This window comes from Syzygium oleosum, unplaced genomic scaffold (assembly GCF_021117445.2).
Source record: "Syzygium oleosum isolate NSW1041296 unplaced genomic scaffold, Sole_v2.1 Sole_v2.16, whole genome shotgun sequence".
NCBI classification, from domain to species: domain Eukaryota; kingdom Viridiplantae; phylum Streptophyta; class Magnoliopsida; order Myrtales; family Myrtaceae; genus Syzygium; species Syzygium oleosum.
In genome coordinates this window covers 7351563-7369500 of record NW_026607500.1, presented here as the reverse complement: position 1 = coordinate 7369500, position 17938 = coordinate 7351563, and the positions used below count along the sequence as shown (strand labels likewise).

The 17938-nt window shown below is 35.7% G+C and overlaps 1 protein-coding gene and 2 pseudogenes across 2 annotated transcripts in view; all 3 read left to right on the top strand.

Moving 5' to 3' along the window:
• Nucleotides 1–9981: 9981 nt before the first annotated feature.
• The window catches only part of LOC115684369 (disease resistance protein RPV1-like), an 83483-nt gene continuing 75526 nt past the window's right edge, over nucleotides 9982–17938 (top strand). The window contains exon 1 of one of the 2 annotated variants that reach the window (XM_056318786.1): nucleotides 9982–10171. In XM_056318786.1, the coding sequence (XP_056174761.1) occupies nucleotides 10042–10171 (130 nt within the window). In that variant the 5' untranslated portion in view covers nucleotides 9982–10041. The remainder of the gene's footprint in view (nucleotides 10172–17938) is intronic. The other variant, XM_056318784.1, reaches the window with a different exon arrangement.
• Nucleotides 10320–11556, top strand: LOC130140157 (disease resistance protein L6-like; annotated as a pseudogene).
• LOC130140155 (disease resistance protein L6-like) lies at nucleotides 11707–16014 on the top strand (annotated as a pseudogene).

Genomic DNA, 17938 nt, shown 5'->3' with positions numbered 1-17938 from the left:
CTCCGTCATATGGACTTGGGCAATTAAGCCCAATTTTTCATCTTTTATTCTGCAAATGCCACCTTTAATAGAGATTTCATATCACTTCTCTTGTAGTTGGCCAGCACTCAGCAAATTGGTCTTTAACTCAGGGACATAAAAAACATTTGAGATGGTCTGCATAGAATTTCCCTTCATGCAAATTGTTACCTTCCCTTTTCCTATAACAGAAATAGTGGAATTATCTCCAAACTTCACAGTGTTGTGGAAAGATTCATCCAAATCAGAAAACACCTTTTTTATCTCCATTCATGTGGTTACTATAGCCATTGTCTAAATACCACATGTTTGGTTGAGTTTCTTCCTTCACGTGACACACCATCAACAAAGACACTTCTTCTTCTTTTTCTGCAAAGTTAGTTCTTTCTCCACCTTGTCTATTCAAATTAGTTTGACATTTTGATCTGTAATTGCCATACCTATGACATTTGAAACACCCTACATTAGATTTGTATGCTGACTTTGGTCCCTAACCAGTTGAATGCCGACCTCCACGACCTCTTCCTTTCCCTTAAGGATTATGAAACTGATTATTGTCAGATTTTTTATTTGAGCTACAGCAATCATTGTTTCTTTTGCCTATGCCTCTTCCATGCTCACCCACCATCTATCTTTATTTGCTTTAGCTGATGATGAAAAGTGGTTTTCAGTTGAAGCCACTTGCTCCTCCATCTCTTGCTATTGAAATTTTTGTTCATGAACTAATAAGGATCCCTGCAATTCATCAATTGAAAGTTCTTCGATATCCTTGGCTTCCTTTATGGAACAGACAACAAAGTTGAATTTTGGTATCGAAGATCGAAGAATTTTCTCAATTATGGTGACGTCATCCGTCTTGTCGCCATGAATCCGCATCTTGTTGACAATTGCCATTGTTTGGGAAAAATAGTCTATGACCGACCCTCTCGATTTCATTCGTAGGATTTCGAACTACAAACAAAGTGTTTGAAAGCTGCTGCCTCTTTAATCTTTTTTTTTTTTTGGGTCTAAATCTTTGCTCTTGTTGATCCTTGATATTTCTTCTTCATGGAGTCCCAAATTTGCTTGGAGGTATCCTTGCAAAGAATTGTTTCCAAGATTGATCTCTCAATGGCTTGGAAATATCATTTTTGGCCTTGAGATCTTTCAGCTTGAATGCATCCAGATATGCTATTTGCGTTACCGACAACATAGCTCCTTCCTCTGGTTCTGCAAGTCCAAAGGTAACTACTTGCCAATACTCCTTGGATCTGAGGAAATTTTCCATCAACATGCTCCAATGGTCATAATGACCACAAAACGTGGGATAGCTGGTTGCACAAATGTCTCCAAGGCCTTCGATTTCAACTGCTATTGCAAGCGTAAAAATGGAATAGAGCTACTGCGCTATTCTCACGGACTCTCTTTCTTTTTTGCTCTCAACCTTTTGTGGCTCACATTTTCTCACATGTTTGAACTCTCAACACTCTCAACTAAAATAGGCTCTGATACCACTGATGCAATAAGAGGCACTAAAGCGAATAAAGAAAGAGACACTCAGAGGAAAGTGCTTTAGTGCTTGCATTAATCTGATACAAACGGGGTAACTACAAGAAAGCAACAAAAGAAACCAAGTCCTATAATCTAAGACCGTAACAATAAAATTCTAACAAACTATACAACTTTGACTGATTCTAAAGAAAACTACATTGACTGATTCTAGCCAACAGACTCTGCCTTGACCACGGAAACCCTAGCCCCCCACCGAGCTCTGCTGTACTTGATGGAAAAAGTAGATCTCCTCCGGCTGATAGATATGGAGGTTCTGCTAGAGACAAACTGCAGATGTGTTGCAGATTTTTTCTTGGGCAAAGAAGAAAATCCATGGGCCTTGTCTCCAATCGTGGACGATTGCAAGCTGATGTGGGCCAAGTTGAGATCCGTTAAAGTCCCTCGTTGCTCTCGTGAAGCCAATTCTACGGCCGATTGGGTTGCTAAAGCCTTCCGTCGAAATGCTCTATCTCCAGACCGGATGGCTAAACCCCCGGGGTTTTTGTGGAATAGTTGATGTTCCGAAGCTGTTATATTTGATTCCGGGTTTTTTCGCAAATGAATGAAAGGCTTTATTTCGACAAAAAATTGGCAATTTAGATGAAGAAACTAATATTTCAACAGGAAGGCTATATAGAAATTGGTCAAGAAGATAAAGTTTGTAAATTGAATTACTCTTTGTAATAGAAATCTCCCGTGTGTCGTTCCCTTTATCTCTATATCCAAAGGCTTCTTCTAGAAAAAACACAAACTAAAAGATCACCATTAACATTACTCTATCCTTTGTTCCGTCTTCTCCTCTTCGTCTCTTTCATGCTTTTTGTGTATTGGCTAGCACCTCTAAGCTTGAATCGTGTTCATTTTTTGCTTGCTACATAGACTAAGTGAGGAAGATTAAGGTCTGGGCGTTGTATTAGGGGACAAGATATCCATTGGAGCCGACTCTATTGGATCTCGAATCCTTTCGAGAAAATCACTGTCTTTGAAGACAGTATTATTGATAAACCTAGTTCTATATTTTCATCTAATTTTTTTGAATCCCCATAACACATATTTGGTTCATCTATTTGGGCACTAGGTGGCAGCTTAGGTTGGCTTATCTATATTAAGTGGGCTTTCTCATCATAAAAATACCAAACCAGATACCTCTTACAATGTCATTTGCTCAAAAGAATATGATCGAAATTCTAAGCAACATTCTAAATTGTACGATTTTGAATTTGTAAGTTTTATCGTGAAAGTACAATGAATTGTGTATGAAATTTGCTTTTTTTTTTTTTATCACTTTGTGTTGATTCGGTAGACACAAAAATAAAGGCTTTCTTAGGTGGCAGCGGGGGTCGTTGCTGTCGTTGATGACACAAATTTGACACTACCAACTGAACAGTCAAGATTCCATCACATAAACTTTACCCATGACATCAACTTCTCTTATTTTTTAGGACAAGAAGAACAAAAGGACAAATTGCTGAGACGTGAAAATTGAATTTTAAAAAATATTGCTGATTCAGAAACCATCTAGCGGCAAAAAGAAAAAAAAGGCATGTGAATGCAAGAATATTTCATCTGAACCCACAGCCATGGAGGTCGAGGCCTCTTGCGACTGCTGATCTCCATCGGAGGGAATTGATGGAGGTCACAACCTCCATGGCCACGTCTCTCTTTCTCTCTCTGCGAATATCAACACATGCGATGGAGACGAGCCCCATCACCACGACCACGGAGGTTGTAGCCCTCATGTGACCGCAGATGAAACGCATAATTTTATAAATTATCATTCCTGGAAAATAATTTTCATGGAAACCTTTTCAAGCGAACATAATTTCGTTGAAAATAACTAGAGTCAAGTTTACTTACGGCTCATCTGGTTCGGAAAAACATTTTCAGTTCATTGAAAACGGAAATTGATTTAGTTTACATTTTCTATTTTTCACCGAAAAACGTTTGGTGTGAAAATTTTCTGTAGAAATTGGAACTAACAATACACGTTTGGTTTAATTTTTCATAATATATCCCATTCCCAATATATCATATTTCTATATTGTGAGGCTTCAGTCTCTTTATATACTATTTGTGTTTGTTAATATGAGTAATGGAAAAATTATCTCACTAATAAAAATGAATCTTTGAAGGGTTAATACCATGAAAAACCCCAAACTGGTATACCTATGACAATTTTATCCTCTATTAGTTTCCGTTAAATTTACTGTCAAATTTCTGAGTTCGAGGACACGTGGTAATTGACGGGTGTACCAGTTTGAGATTTTATCCTTTGTTTGTCACATAATGTACTAGTTTACGATTTTTCGTGATATTAATCCAAGTAAACGGAGGGTAAATTTGTTACAAATGAACAAGCTTGGGGTTTTTGGCAGTCAAAAGATTAGCTTGGGGTAAAATTGTCACAGGTGTACCGGTTTAAGGTTTTTTATGGTTAAAAAATTAGTTTGGAGTAAATTTGCTACATGTGTACTAGTTTGGATTTTTCATGATATTAATCTATCTTTTAAGACAATCCTTCCTGAATTATCATCTTAGCAAGTGGGAAATTACTGAAGTCATATGACAATATGCTTTTTTCCTTGGCTAATTAAAGGGAATTCCTATACCCATCATTATTATTTAATAGCATTAGAATATCTTAACTAACTTGTCTTACAATGAAAAAAAATGTTGAACAGGAAATTTCTTTGAAGCTTCCTGGAGCTACGGATTGAAAAGAATAATCCCTTTAGCTTAAAAAAAGCTTCAACCTTCAAAAAAATCACGGAAATGCTTCAAATATTGATAAATTTGTGGGCCTAATTTCAAAAAAAAGCACCAACTTTACCTTGAATGACAATTTTGATCCGAACTTTTTTTTATCTCATAAAAAATCACCAATTTTCACTTAAATTCCACATCTGACCCGAACAATATGAAAATTTTACATCACGGGGGCCATATTTGGGACTCGAGTAAAAGTTGGTGCTTTTTATTGAGACAAAAAAAAGTTTAGGCAAGAATTGTCACTCAAGATAAAGTTCGGGCTAATATTTTGGAGCTCTGAAGAATTAACTGGGTATTCAAAGAGAGAGAGAGAGAGAGAGAGAGAGAGAGAGAGAGAGAGAGAGAGAGAGACTTCACCTGCTCAGTCAAATGATAGTAAGAATGAAAATTTGAAGAGTTTTTTCAAACCAATTTTAATTTCAGTGTCTACAAGAGCAAACTTACGATAACTCATACGCACCGACATATAAGCTAGCTATTTGAAAGCACGTGAAATACCTTGCTAAACTTATAAATCAGTTAAGTTCAGACCTTTGGACTGTGCGCAAGTGGCTTTGACTTAGAGTCGTTTTGATGAGATTTGGACATCTGACTCTAATTTATAAGATGAAAATTTCTGACTCGCTAACCAACTGCGCTAATCATGAGAGGTTGAACCTACAATCTTTGTACACATAATTAGCATGAGACCCAAAATACATTTAACTTTCGTGTCACATTCTATATTATTTGACAAATCATATATCTTTTTCAATAATTATTTCTTCTTTTGGGTCACAAAGAGCAATTTTTTATTAGAGAGATGAACAAATATATTTAGTTTCTTTTAGATTCCAATTTCCAACCCGCTCAGGAACACAATCAATTGGGGGTCCACAAGAAGTGTAAATGCTCTCACTTTATTGTTTCTTTTTTCCCTGTTGATAAAAAAGCAGGATTAAGGCAAATTTTTTGTCATCAAAGTGGGTGAGTAAAGAAAAGCAAGTCACTAGGCGACGGATACCACAGGTTTAGTCAGCTCATATTTTTCCTGCGAAACTTCCATCAGTGTTGATTCCATTCATCTTTTGAAAATCTTTAGATACACACTTCTGTTTCACACCACTTTTGCACTTGATTACGTCATAGAATATGCTCTTATGATGTTCTTGTACTTAATTACTCTGATGTGTTGTAATGTTGTAACATTACAATAGGTATACCATAAAAGGTTTCCTCGTCTTTCGGTCTTTGCTGCGATCCAGTGACCTTGAACATGGCTATTTTACCATGCTCAATCTGATGGTTCACACTGGCAAAGTTTTGATTGCACAGCTCAACGCAAATTAAATGTACAAATGACATTCAAATACTTGCATCGAATGGCTGACAGACATGGCAAAATTGTTATGCATAAAAGCGCCAGACCAGAAGCAGCCCCATCTTTCTCATATTTTTGAGAGGCCATTGAATCAAGGGAAAATTTCAATGAAGGACCCCAAGTAGGGTCAAATTCTCAAAAAAGGGTCCAAAGTGAACATAGTGTCAAATAAGCGCATGAAGTGCTCAATCAGTCTCAAATAAGGACCCGAAGTGCCCAAAAAATCTCAAATAAGGACCTAGGTCCCCGGCCGGCCAAAATACCTGCCGGCCGACGAGAAAGTTACTGTTCCGGCACCGGAACAGTAACTTTTTAATTTTTTTTATTATTTTCTTTTTGTTTTTCCTTTTCTGTTTTTTTTCTTTCCCTTTTCCTTTTCTTTTTTTTTTTCTTCTCTTCCTCTGCCAGCCATCGCCGGGGCCGACGGAGGTCGCCGGCCTCAGGCGAGGCCGCCCTCGCTGGCGTCGGGCGAGGGCCGCCCTCGCCTAGGCTGGGCGAGGCTGGCCTCACCAATTGCCGGGGAGGTCGAGCCTCGCCAGCGGCCGGTGGGGCCGAGCCCTCGCCAGATCTGGCGAGGCTCGTCCTCGCCTACAACTGGCAAGGCCGGCCTCGCCCGACGCCGGCGAGGTCGAGCCCTCGCCAGATTTGGCAAGGCTCGACCTCGCCGGCAACTGGCGAGGCCGACCTCGCCTGAGGCCGGCGACCTCTGCCGGCCCCGGCTATGGCCGACGGAGGAAGAGAAGGAAAAAAAAAAAGAAAAGGAAAAGGAAAAGAAAAAAAACAGAAAAGGAAAAAAGAAAGAAAATAATAAAAAAAATTAAAAAGTTACTGTTCCGATGCCGGAACAGTAACTTTCTCGCCGGCCGGCGGGTATTTTGGCCGACCGGGGACCCAGGTCCTTATTTGAGACTTTTTGGGCACTTCGGGTCCTTATTTGAAACTGATTGGACACTTCAGGCCTTTATTTGACACAATATTCACTTTGGACCCTTTTTTGAGAATTTGACCCCACTTGGCGTCCTTAATTGGAATTTTCCCTTGAATCAATCTTTCTTTCTTTTTTCCTTTCTTTCATTTTGAGTTGCTATTCATGTACACCGCGATTCTCACGAGATAGAAAAGAAGAGTAATCAAATGCATGACTTTGGTTGCACGCTATTCTTCATGATTTTTTTGGCAAAACAAAAATGTTAGTCTATCTCAACCATTGAAAAATGTGGGGACCTTATACGATTCACATAATTGAATTATTTGAAAAGCATACTCAAAAAATACTTGTCAATCTTTCACTTGCTAGAGAGAGAGAGAGATACAATAGGAGTTTCCTATGAAAGTGGCATAGCATCACTTTAATAGAGGGGTTGGAACTCTCCAAGAAAGACATTCAAAAATTTTGCCCCTTAAAAAGATTTCTTCACATTAATGGCCCAATATTTGTTAAGCTGGGATACATCTACAAATATATCTCTATATATACGCACACGTATATCATGCAACTTGATCGTGAAGAAATTGAATTGAATAGACAAATTAGCTAAACATTTTTAAATTGCACAACTTTGAATTTGTAAGTTTTACCTTGAAAGTACAATGAATTGCATGTGATATTTCCTCTCTTTTTTTTTTTTATCACTTTGTGTTGATTCCTTCCTTAGACACAAATATAAAGGCTTTTTTAAGTGGCAGCGAGGGTCATTGACAAGAAAAAAAGGTTCATTGATGTCGTGAACAGTTAAGATTCCATTACATGAACTTTCCCCACGACATCAACTTACCTTTTTTTAGGAAAAAAGAAGAAAAGAACAAATTGCTGAGACGAGAAAAGTGACTTTATTGCTGATTCAGAAACCGTCTAATGGTCCAAGAAAAAATAGGGCATAATAGCGCAAGGATATTTTATTTGAACCCGCAGCCATGGAAGTCGTGGCCTCCAGTGACTGCAAATCTCCATCGGAAAGAGTCGACAGAGGCCGTGACCTCCATGGCCACGTCTATCTCTCTGTGAAAATCAATCCCCGCGGTGGAGATGAGCCCCATCACCGCGACCATGGAGATTGTAGCCCTCGCATGACGATAGATGAAAGGCATGATTTTGTAAATTATCATTACTGGAAAATAATTTTCATGGAAACTTTTTTTAGTGAACATGATTTCGTTGAAAATAACTAGAGTCAAGTTTACTTACGGCCCATTTGATTCGAGAAAACATTTCCAGTTCATTGAAAATGAAAACTGTTTAAGTTTACATTTTTCTATTGTTTTTCATAATATATCTCATTCCCAATATATCAGATTTCTATATAATGAGGCTTCAGTCTCTTCATACACTATTAGTGTTTGTTAACAAGAGCAACGAAAAAAAATTATCTCACTAATCAAAATGAATCTTTTAAAACAATCCTTTCTGGATGATCATCTTAGTGACTGAGAAATTACTGAAGTCATATAACAATATGCTTTTCTTCTTGGCTAATTAAAGGGAATTCATATACCGATCATTACTAATTATTAGCATTATAATTTCTTAACTAACTTGTCTTACCTTATAAAGGCAATGAAAAAAAATCTGGAACAGGAAATTTCTTTGAAGTTTCCTGGAGCTACGGATTGAAAAGAATAATCCCTTTAGCTTAAAAAAAAGGTTCAACCTTCAAAGAGTGGGTGAGAAAAAAAGAGCAAGTCAATAGGCAACGGACCCACTCATCTTTTGAAAAGTTTTAGGTGCACACTTCTATTTCACACCATTTTTGCACTTGATTTCAATAATACATCATAACGTCACATAACAATTTTACTATGCTATTATGATGTTCTTGTACTTAATTACTTTGACGTGTCGTAATGTTGTACATCACAATAGGTGCACATTACTATGCTATTATGATGTTGTACTTGTTAATCTTTCACTTGTTAGGGAGAGAGAGAAAGAGACACGACAGAACTTTCTTATGAATGCGGCATAACATTTCTCTGATCAAGAGGTTGGAATTCTGTAAGAAGGACATCGAAAAATTTCACCGATTAAAAAGGTTTCTTTGCAGTAATGATCCACTATTTGTTAAGCTGTGACACATGTACAAATATATCTCTCTATACACACAAACATATATCATGCAACTTAATTGTGAAGAAATTGGATTGAATAGACAAATCAGCATAACATTTTACAAAATGACTAGATGCTAAAAAGAGTGTGTAAGATACTCCTGTTAATGTTTTCCTCCTAAAAGTTGCCACCATCTCTTTTCTCTAGACATTGCTAAAACAAATCAACAGCAGTTGCTTCAAGTTAACCACAGAAAAGGGCAAAAGAAATTAAGCTGGTATCACCCTTCAGCAGCCGAGAAATTAGACAAAAACTTCATTTACGCTAATCCCAATCGAATTAGCTATAAAGAAGGGCACTTTTCTTTATATTATTCTAACGCCAATTTGCCATCTTATCCAACACAGTTCTCTAATCACTTATGAGTATTGTATTGTTGGTGCGTTTTCTTTTATATTTTCTATTAATAAAAAAAGCAAGTCATGTCAAGAAACACTTGCGTAGTTTCCACACATCCTCCGCATAATGCTGTGGAAATTGCGGAATTGCTCTCTAATTTTTTTAATGGCAGAGAGTTTTTTTTGCGTCGGTAATAAAATGTCAAAGACTGAGAACGGTGGAGATCGCAACAATATAATTGGTCAGAGTCGTAATATTTTAAGTGATGATCTTGGCTTAAAAGCTAAGCAAAATAAGAATGTCCACATGAAATAAAAAAGCTCAATAACAAACGAAATAAAAAAGTGAAAATGTATTACTAAATAAATATTTGATCAAAGAGAATCCGTTAACCGACACTAAAAGAATAAATTTTATGTAAAATGTAAAAAATTATTAATTTAAGGATCGAGACAAAAGTGACTTGGGTGAGGGGTTGATGATGACTAGATTATCTTTAGACTTGAGGTGACGTGGAGAAATATAGTTTGAGAAATTGTTCTTGGAGAGATTTATTTTGTGAGTTACCTTTTCAAAGAAATCTCTTTTGAAAAAAAAATCTGATTATAGATTGAAAATAACAATTTTCCTTATTTAAATATAAAGTGTCGTACAGACATTTTTTTTTAACAAAATCTGATTTAATCCGACAACTGATGTGTTTTTGTCATTGACTCATCGACGTTAGCACTAGGAGCATGTGACTTTACCTTGTTAGCTTTCTTTTTTATTTTTATTGTTAACAGAAAAGGCAAGTCAAGTCAAGTCTTTCCATGCACCTTCCAAGCAGTGTTCCGGAAATTACGCCTGCAATAATTGACCTTTCCGTGCAACATGCATCGTAGCGGTTCAATTGGCATGAAGAGTCTTGGATCGTTGGATGGCCAGAACTCAGCATTGTTCAAGCACGCACAATAAAGAGCGGTGCGTGTGGGTAATCCAAGATCGAAGACTGAGAATCGGTGGAGATCATAGCAGTGTGTGGATTGTGTTGTTTGAGCACTCCTCAGGTAATCGGTGACTACTTGCTCTTCTCCTCTTCTCTCTTTCCTGCTTTGATCGCTCCATTTTCTTCTGATGAGTCGGACAAGAGCTTTTGTTTTTGTTTGAATGTAGCTCTGAATTGAGTTTTGAGAGACATTTTTGCACATCCCAGCTCTGGGATTTCCATATTCCCCTTCTTTTGAGGCTCTGCTCCATCAATCTCGAGATGACAAGAAAAGAACATACTCATTCAGAAGATCTGCAATACGGAGTGTCTTCCTCATCGAGCTCTCCACATGTAGGTGATTATGAAGACGGAGCCAAAAAGCCGAAACGAAATGATTACGAAGTGTTCTTGAGCTTTAGAGGAAAAGACACTCGCAAAGGTTTCACCGATTATCTCTATACTAGTCTTGTTGATGCAGGAATTCATGTATTCAGAGACGACAATGAGCTCCCTATTGGTGAGGAGATTGGTCCAGAGCTTCTCTGTAGTATTACACAGTCTATGATCTCGATCCCCATTATCTCGAAGGACTACGCTTCTAGCAAATGGTGCCTTCATGAGCTAGTTCAGATGTTGAAGTGCAAGAGAAGTAAAGGGCAAATAGTGTTACCCATATTTTACAAAGTGGAACCCTCGAACGCGCGACATCTTGCAGGGAGATTTGGAGATGCTATCAATGCACATAAAAAAAATTCGGACCAAATGGTTGTGAAAGAATGGGAAGATGCACTCAAAGAAGTCAGTTACTTAAAAGGATGGGAATCCGATAAAATTGATAACGGGTACATTTTTCTCCGTCGAAATATTGTTTAGTTTTTTATAAATAGATCTTACTTGAAAAAGCATATAAACATTGCCATCATATATTGAAATTTTATATTGTTATTTGACAGGCATAAAGCGGAATTAGTCAAAACGGTAGTAAGAAGAGTTATGAGTGAGTTAAAAAGACTTTTTCAGCTAAATGTTCCCGAACAGTTGGTGGGAACCAATGATCGTGTGGAACAAATTATGAGTAAGATAGATGCTAAATTCAATGGTACATGGATTATTGGAATTCATGGAATGGGCGGCATTGGTAAGACAACTCTTGCAAAGGTGTTATACAACAAACTGTCTAGTCATTTTGAGGATCGTAGCTTTCTAGCTAATATTCGAGAAACATCTCAGCGCGAGGGTATTAAATGCCTACAAAAGCAGCTCATTTTTGACATAATAGGAAGTTCATGTGAGGTGTCTAATGTCGATGAAGGAATCAGTGTCCTCAAATCTCGATTTACAAGTAAGAAAATTCTTACTCTTCTTGATGATATGGATGATAATACTCAGTTGAATGCTTTGGTCAGAGATGGTAGTTGGTTTAAAGCAGGAAGTATAGTCATAATTACAACTAGAAACAAGAGTATTCTTGACGGGGCTAGCCACATGTATGAACTCAACGAGTTGCCTTCGGATCAATCATTGATTTTATTTAGTAGACATGCGTTTCGAAAGGATTTTCCTCCTAGTGATTACAAGGATATCTCTTATGAGGTTGTATCTACTACTGGGGGGCTTCCTTTAGCTCTTGAAGTTATAGGTTCATTCTTATGTGGAAAGACAAAGGAAGCATGGGAAGATACATCAAAGAAATTAAAGAAAGTGCCTGATAAGAAGGTGCAAGAGACGTTGGGGATAAGTTACAAAGCATTAGATTATGAGGAGCAACAAATTTTTTTGGATATTGCATGTTTTTTTATTGGAGCATCTAAACAAAATCCGACTTATATGTGGGATGCTTGTGATTTTTTCCCCGGGAAGGGGATTGAAGTATTGAGTCTTATGTCCCTCATTAAAGTTGATGAAAACGGCACACTGATGATGCATGATCAACTAAGAGATCTTGGAAGGGAAATTGTTCGTCTAGAAAATCAAAAGAAGCCTCAAAAGCGTAGTAGATTATGGATTCGTGAGGAAGCCACGGATGTGCTCAAGAGTAACAAGGTAAGAGTTTTCTTTACTTGTCTTAATTAGTGAATGTGAGCTCATCTTCTCTTTCTTGTTTGAATTAAAATTGTTGCCGGTCCTAAGTCCCCAAAACTTGCTGCTTCTACCAGCAAAAGAGCTCTTTCGATTAATTGTTGTTCTTGCCTGGTTTTAGGACATAATTGAGGAGCAATATCTTGGTTATTGATAAATGATATATCTCTTTACCCGGTAGTATTGTGATCAGGAAACTCTCCTTTTGGTAACTTCAACGCAACAACAAAACTACAAAAACATAATGATTAACATAGCACTTTTAGAGAAAAGCTCGCATAAATTGTTGAGGCCATGCTTTTCTCTCATATCATTTTGACGTGCATGTTTGATGTTTGGATTCTTGTTTTGATTTCTTGCTAGGTCTGGTTCTTTCTTTTTTCTTCTACTCATTATTGACTTCTTATGAGTTGTTTGTTATGATAATGAGACCTCTATTCGTTTGTGACAATTGGCTATCAAGGTTCCTGTAATTTTTAAGTTGGGCTAAGTACAGATTTAGTACCCCCTAAGTATTATTGTTTGTGTGATTTAGTCTTTTATCTATTTTTTTTTGGCTCAATGTAGTCCTTTATCTTTCCAAGTTTGTGCAATTGAGTCCTTTGTTGTCAATCGTTAGTTAACAGCGTTGATTTGTTAATGTCACTTTCATATTTATTTATGATATATACGCAACTGTGTAGTATAATGCTCTAATTATATATTATTTCGTTCTATTGACTTTTCATAATAGTGGATAATTTTCTTCCGTGAATTTGCTAATACTTTTTTAGTTCTATGACGTTGGATTATTTTTTCTGTTAATCCCCCGATAATATTCATTTGTCAAATATAGGCTTTCATGTTGTAATAATTATGACTGCATCGTTCAACTCCAAGTGAGAATTGTATTTAGCAAAGATTTAGTTAATATTTATATTGTCATTTGTTAAATATGGGCTATCCATGTTATATAACTTTTTTGTCGATTTTTTATTTCTCAAGTATTAGCTACCATGTTATAATAGATATTTCTACATCCTCATAATGAGCATTTTATAGCACATAATTAGTACCTTTACATAATTTATTTGTTAAATATGAGCTATCATGTTACATAATTTTTTTATATAATCTGCTTGTGAAATAGAACAAAATTTTTTCTCATAATGAGTATCCATAGAACTTTTTAATCATAATAGCCATCACTAATTATGCATTTTGTTATACTTATTGTAGAAATATATATAACCACGTAAAAAGATCGGTCTAAACATATGTTCTTTTTCCTTCTATGATGGACAAATTTATTACATTCATTTGTTTGTAAAGCATGCTAAACAACGATGATGGATATTTCTTAGTCACAATGGTTATCCATACACGTTTTCAATCATAACAGTCGTTGCTACATTGCGTTATACTTATTGTTGAAATATATGCATCCATGTAATAGATTCCTCTAAACATATACATTTTTTCTTCCATGATGGCTAATTTGATTATATTAATTTATTCCTAAAGCATGTAATATAAGTTTTCTTGTGATGATGGATATCTTTTTTATTGATTTTTTAATATTATGTATTTGTCAAATACGAGTCCAATATGATATTGATCTGTAATTTGACAAGTATGCTTTTAATATTATTTACTTGCCAAATATGAAGCCGTCGCACATAATAAAAGATAAATTCATAAATTGTTCCCATTGCTACAAAATATATATGTTATGTTGTTTGGTAAGATCTATGGATTAAAATAAGACATTAGAAGAAAAAAAGTTAAATCTTTACAATAAACGGAACAATAGAGCCATAAATATTTTACTTAGATTTTTAACACTCAAAACACTTTTAACTTCTGCTTTGCACTCTAGTCTCAGGATCTTGATCTTCCCTATTCTTCACAAATTCAATGAATTTACAAAACTAGAGGTGGTCAACAAATTACACTAACAACCCGTATGGTTACGGTAATGGAACAAGGCTACAATATAATCGCTATCACACCGTAATGTAATAAAGCCGAAGTAGCTATATGTTGATTGGTTTGAGTTATGTAAAAGTTATTACATGGTTCTGTTTCATGAACGTGTAATATGTAGAAATGTGTCTATTCAAACTTACGTTTTCAAAACTAAGTGTCCGTTAATGCAAAAACATTATGTATGTACCATAAAAAAAAATCGTCTAGAAACTATGCCACTCAAAATGCAAAGAGAAATTCCAGTTCGGACGTTTTACTTCCTAGAGAGGTGGTCAAAGCAATGGCTCATTCCAATACCTGTGATGTAAATAATTATGGTTTTGAATTTTGTGTCTTGATTAATTTTTATTATTGGCATGAAAGTTAAAAGGTATGCAACTAAAAGCAATTACAACATATGGATGATTTGTGCAAGTATCAGACAAGCATGTGCAAATGTCATGAGTATCTTTAATTAAAAAAACACTAAATATAATGAAGTTACGAGATTTGTAAAAAAATTTCTACCAATGCATTTCAGCGAACATATTTTTGCACAAATGAAAATGTAATCAACTAAATATAACATTGCTTAGAATTGAAAAAAAGGGTATCTATGAAGTTATTAACGAAAATATGATAATATACAAAAAAAAAATTGAAGGAAAAATAAGTAGTGTCACATCCGAAAGAATAAAAGTTTGAAGGAAATATTCAAACCACCAAACAAATCCGTCTTTTAACTCTCATGATTTGTGCTCACTGTGCAATTCATCACCTAAGACAAAATAAATTTGAGGCCCCTAAATATTTGGTTACAATGAAAGAAAAATGGAAAAGACTTGAATTCCCTTAGTATCCAATTTAATCAATCCTCATGTACAATCTTTCTGGAAGCAAGATCTCATTAATTTATGCTATTTCACTTTAAAAAAATAAACAAGATAATGAAAATGTTGCATCAAACATCTGTACCAACAAAAGAGGAGTAAAGATCATCTATATAACGTTTCATATATAATCGATTTTTCTTCCATGTATAATTAAAAAACACTCATTAAAGAAACATATGATAAGAAAGGAATTAATGTAAAACACGAGCATACTTTTTGAGATGACATTCTCGATTTCACTTTGCCAGTGAGAATTGCAGACAAGGTACACCAGAATAATAGGGGGGATTCTACAATTCAAATTCTCTAATTGTGAAACATGTTTTGATGACAAGTTTGATAAATGTACTTGAACTGTAAGAGTTATGCTTTTTCACATATAAAGGGCATGAATTTTGATAGTTATATTTGAAGTAGTTTGTACAAAAAGATAGGTCTTCTATAGTAATTTTGAAAGGATGCAATTTTTGGTAATTCAAAAGGTGCAAATTTACGAAAGGCATAATTGGAAGAGGAAAAGTTCGAAAACACCTTCGTGAGCTTCACATTTGTACATGAATTAGATAAATCATATGCAAAAACAACTTGTTATTTCACTAAGTTGAAAGTAAGAAGCCTACACCATAATAGTATGATATCAAATTGAAATTAGTCCATCTTTTCTTATATACAGTCAATTTCGTCAATTTTACGGTCCACAATGTTTTATAATTGTAGGGCACCAGTAAGATTGAGGCCCTTCATCTTGGCTATTATGGCTGGAAAAGCTACCAAGGTGAACAGTTTAAGGAACTCACCAACTTGAGGTTCCTTCAAGCTGCAAACGGCGCGAATTTCACCGGAGATTTCCAAAACTTGCTTCCCCAATTAAGATGGCTGGAGTGGAAGGAGTGTCCCTCAAATTTCAAAATGGCCAACTTTCATCCGAAGAAATTAGTCGTGCTCAATCTATCAAGTAGTAAAATTTCAGAAAACTGGAGAGGATGGGGTCCACTTAAGGTAAGATATTGAGAAGATATATTTCTTGTGAATAATTACGTGATACCGAAGGTCCAATCACACCAAGTTCTCCTTTCTTTCTTGTAGAAAGGTTTAATATCATTCCTCGAATTAAGGATTTTCATCTAAATATGGAATTTATAGGCACCTATGTATTCAGAAGCTTCTGCCCCTTAATATCTTTAATTGATAAAACTCTACAATCCGTCATGCTTAACCTTAGACAATACTAAAAAAGAAATTAACTATATTAATTAACATCTATTAAAAACATAATTACATATTCGTGCATATTTTGATTTTCGTTAATCTAGCTGGTTTGTGGCTTCTAAGATAATTTATCCCCATGCAAAAGTAGTTCTTTTGAGCGATTCTTGTTATATCTCTATATCAATCTTCTTTCTTGGAGAAACAAAAACTCCCATGCAGTGACTTGTGCTGTACGTACATACTAAAATTCTAAATTAATTTTAATCTTAGGGTAATGCATATAATTTATGAATTGCTCTAACTTGTTGCACGAAATATTTATTCATTATAATTGTTGATTATGGAAGTCGTCACTGTATAACACAAATATAAATTATTGATGTCACGAGAGTAATAAAATTATCCTTCCAATGGCATCAAATTCTTTTGGAATACAACATGCTTTATATCTTGTACATATAACATTAAAAAATTACTTTTCATAATTAAACTACCTGTTTCTCTTTAATTTCATACTATTAAAGTGTCATTTGCTTTCTGATAATAAAATTTGTTTATGTCTAATCAACGGCATCGCCATAGCTCTTAAAAACTGAATATATTTTCTCTTTGAAATTTTATCCGAAAAAAAACACAGCTAGCAGTTGTACGTAGATAACATTCTTTTTGCAATGGATATGCTTAAAAAAAATCAATATGGTGGTGTAGCCAAACACTACTAATAAAACATTTAAAATTAAATAAGACAATTGTGAAAGAGTAGCGGAGCATTGGTACTTTTTAGGAATTTTAAAGATTCTTAAAAAGATACAAGGAATAGTGGAAAATCACACATTGCAGCTGTCCAATTTCAATGAGGTTTTCCTTTGTTTCTTTCAGATGGCAACCGAGCTGAAAGTTCTCAACCTCTCGTATTGTAAACATTTGAGAAGAACTCCCGACTTGTCTGCTTTTAAAAGCTTGGAGATTTTGATTCTTGAAAACTGTTGTAGTCTGGAAGCAATTCATCCTTCTATATGGTATATCAAGACCCTCGTCTCCTTGAATGTAAACTATTGTAAGAGATTGAAGGAGCTACCGGCAAGAGTGGGGAGAATGGAAGAATCGAGGGAGCTTCTTATAAGTGACACCGCTATAAAAGAGAATCCTATTTCGAGAGGTTGTCTGATGAAGCTAATGACTCTAGGTGCCCTAAGTTGTGATAAATTTGCTCAGCTTCTAGAATCCATTGGCTCCTTTGTGTCGTTAACTCAGCTGAACTTACATGAGACAAGGATTAAAGAATTACCTGAATTCATTAGTTCTATGGAGCCGCTGGAGACTCTTAATGCCTATGGCTGCGAATCATTAGCTCGCATACCTAGCTCCATAGGCAATCTAGCATCCCTGTCTCGCCTTGACCTATCGGAATGTCGATCGTTGAGAGAGATCCCCGACTCGATTGGAAAGTTGGCATCATTGAATGAGCTGCGATTAGCATGGACATCGATTACAAAATTACCTGAAAGCATTGGGAATCTGCAAAATTTGAGGATCTTGCGCATTAGTGGAACTCCCGTGACGGAATTGCCTAGTGTCATTGGAATGCTGGCGAAACTCCAAGAGTTGAGTGCAGTATGCTGCGACAATCTGAAAGGACTGCCTAATAATATAGGCGAACTGGTTTCGCTAAACGAGCTTTATTTAGACAGATCGAGCATTTTGGGTTTGCCAGAAAG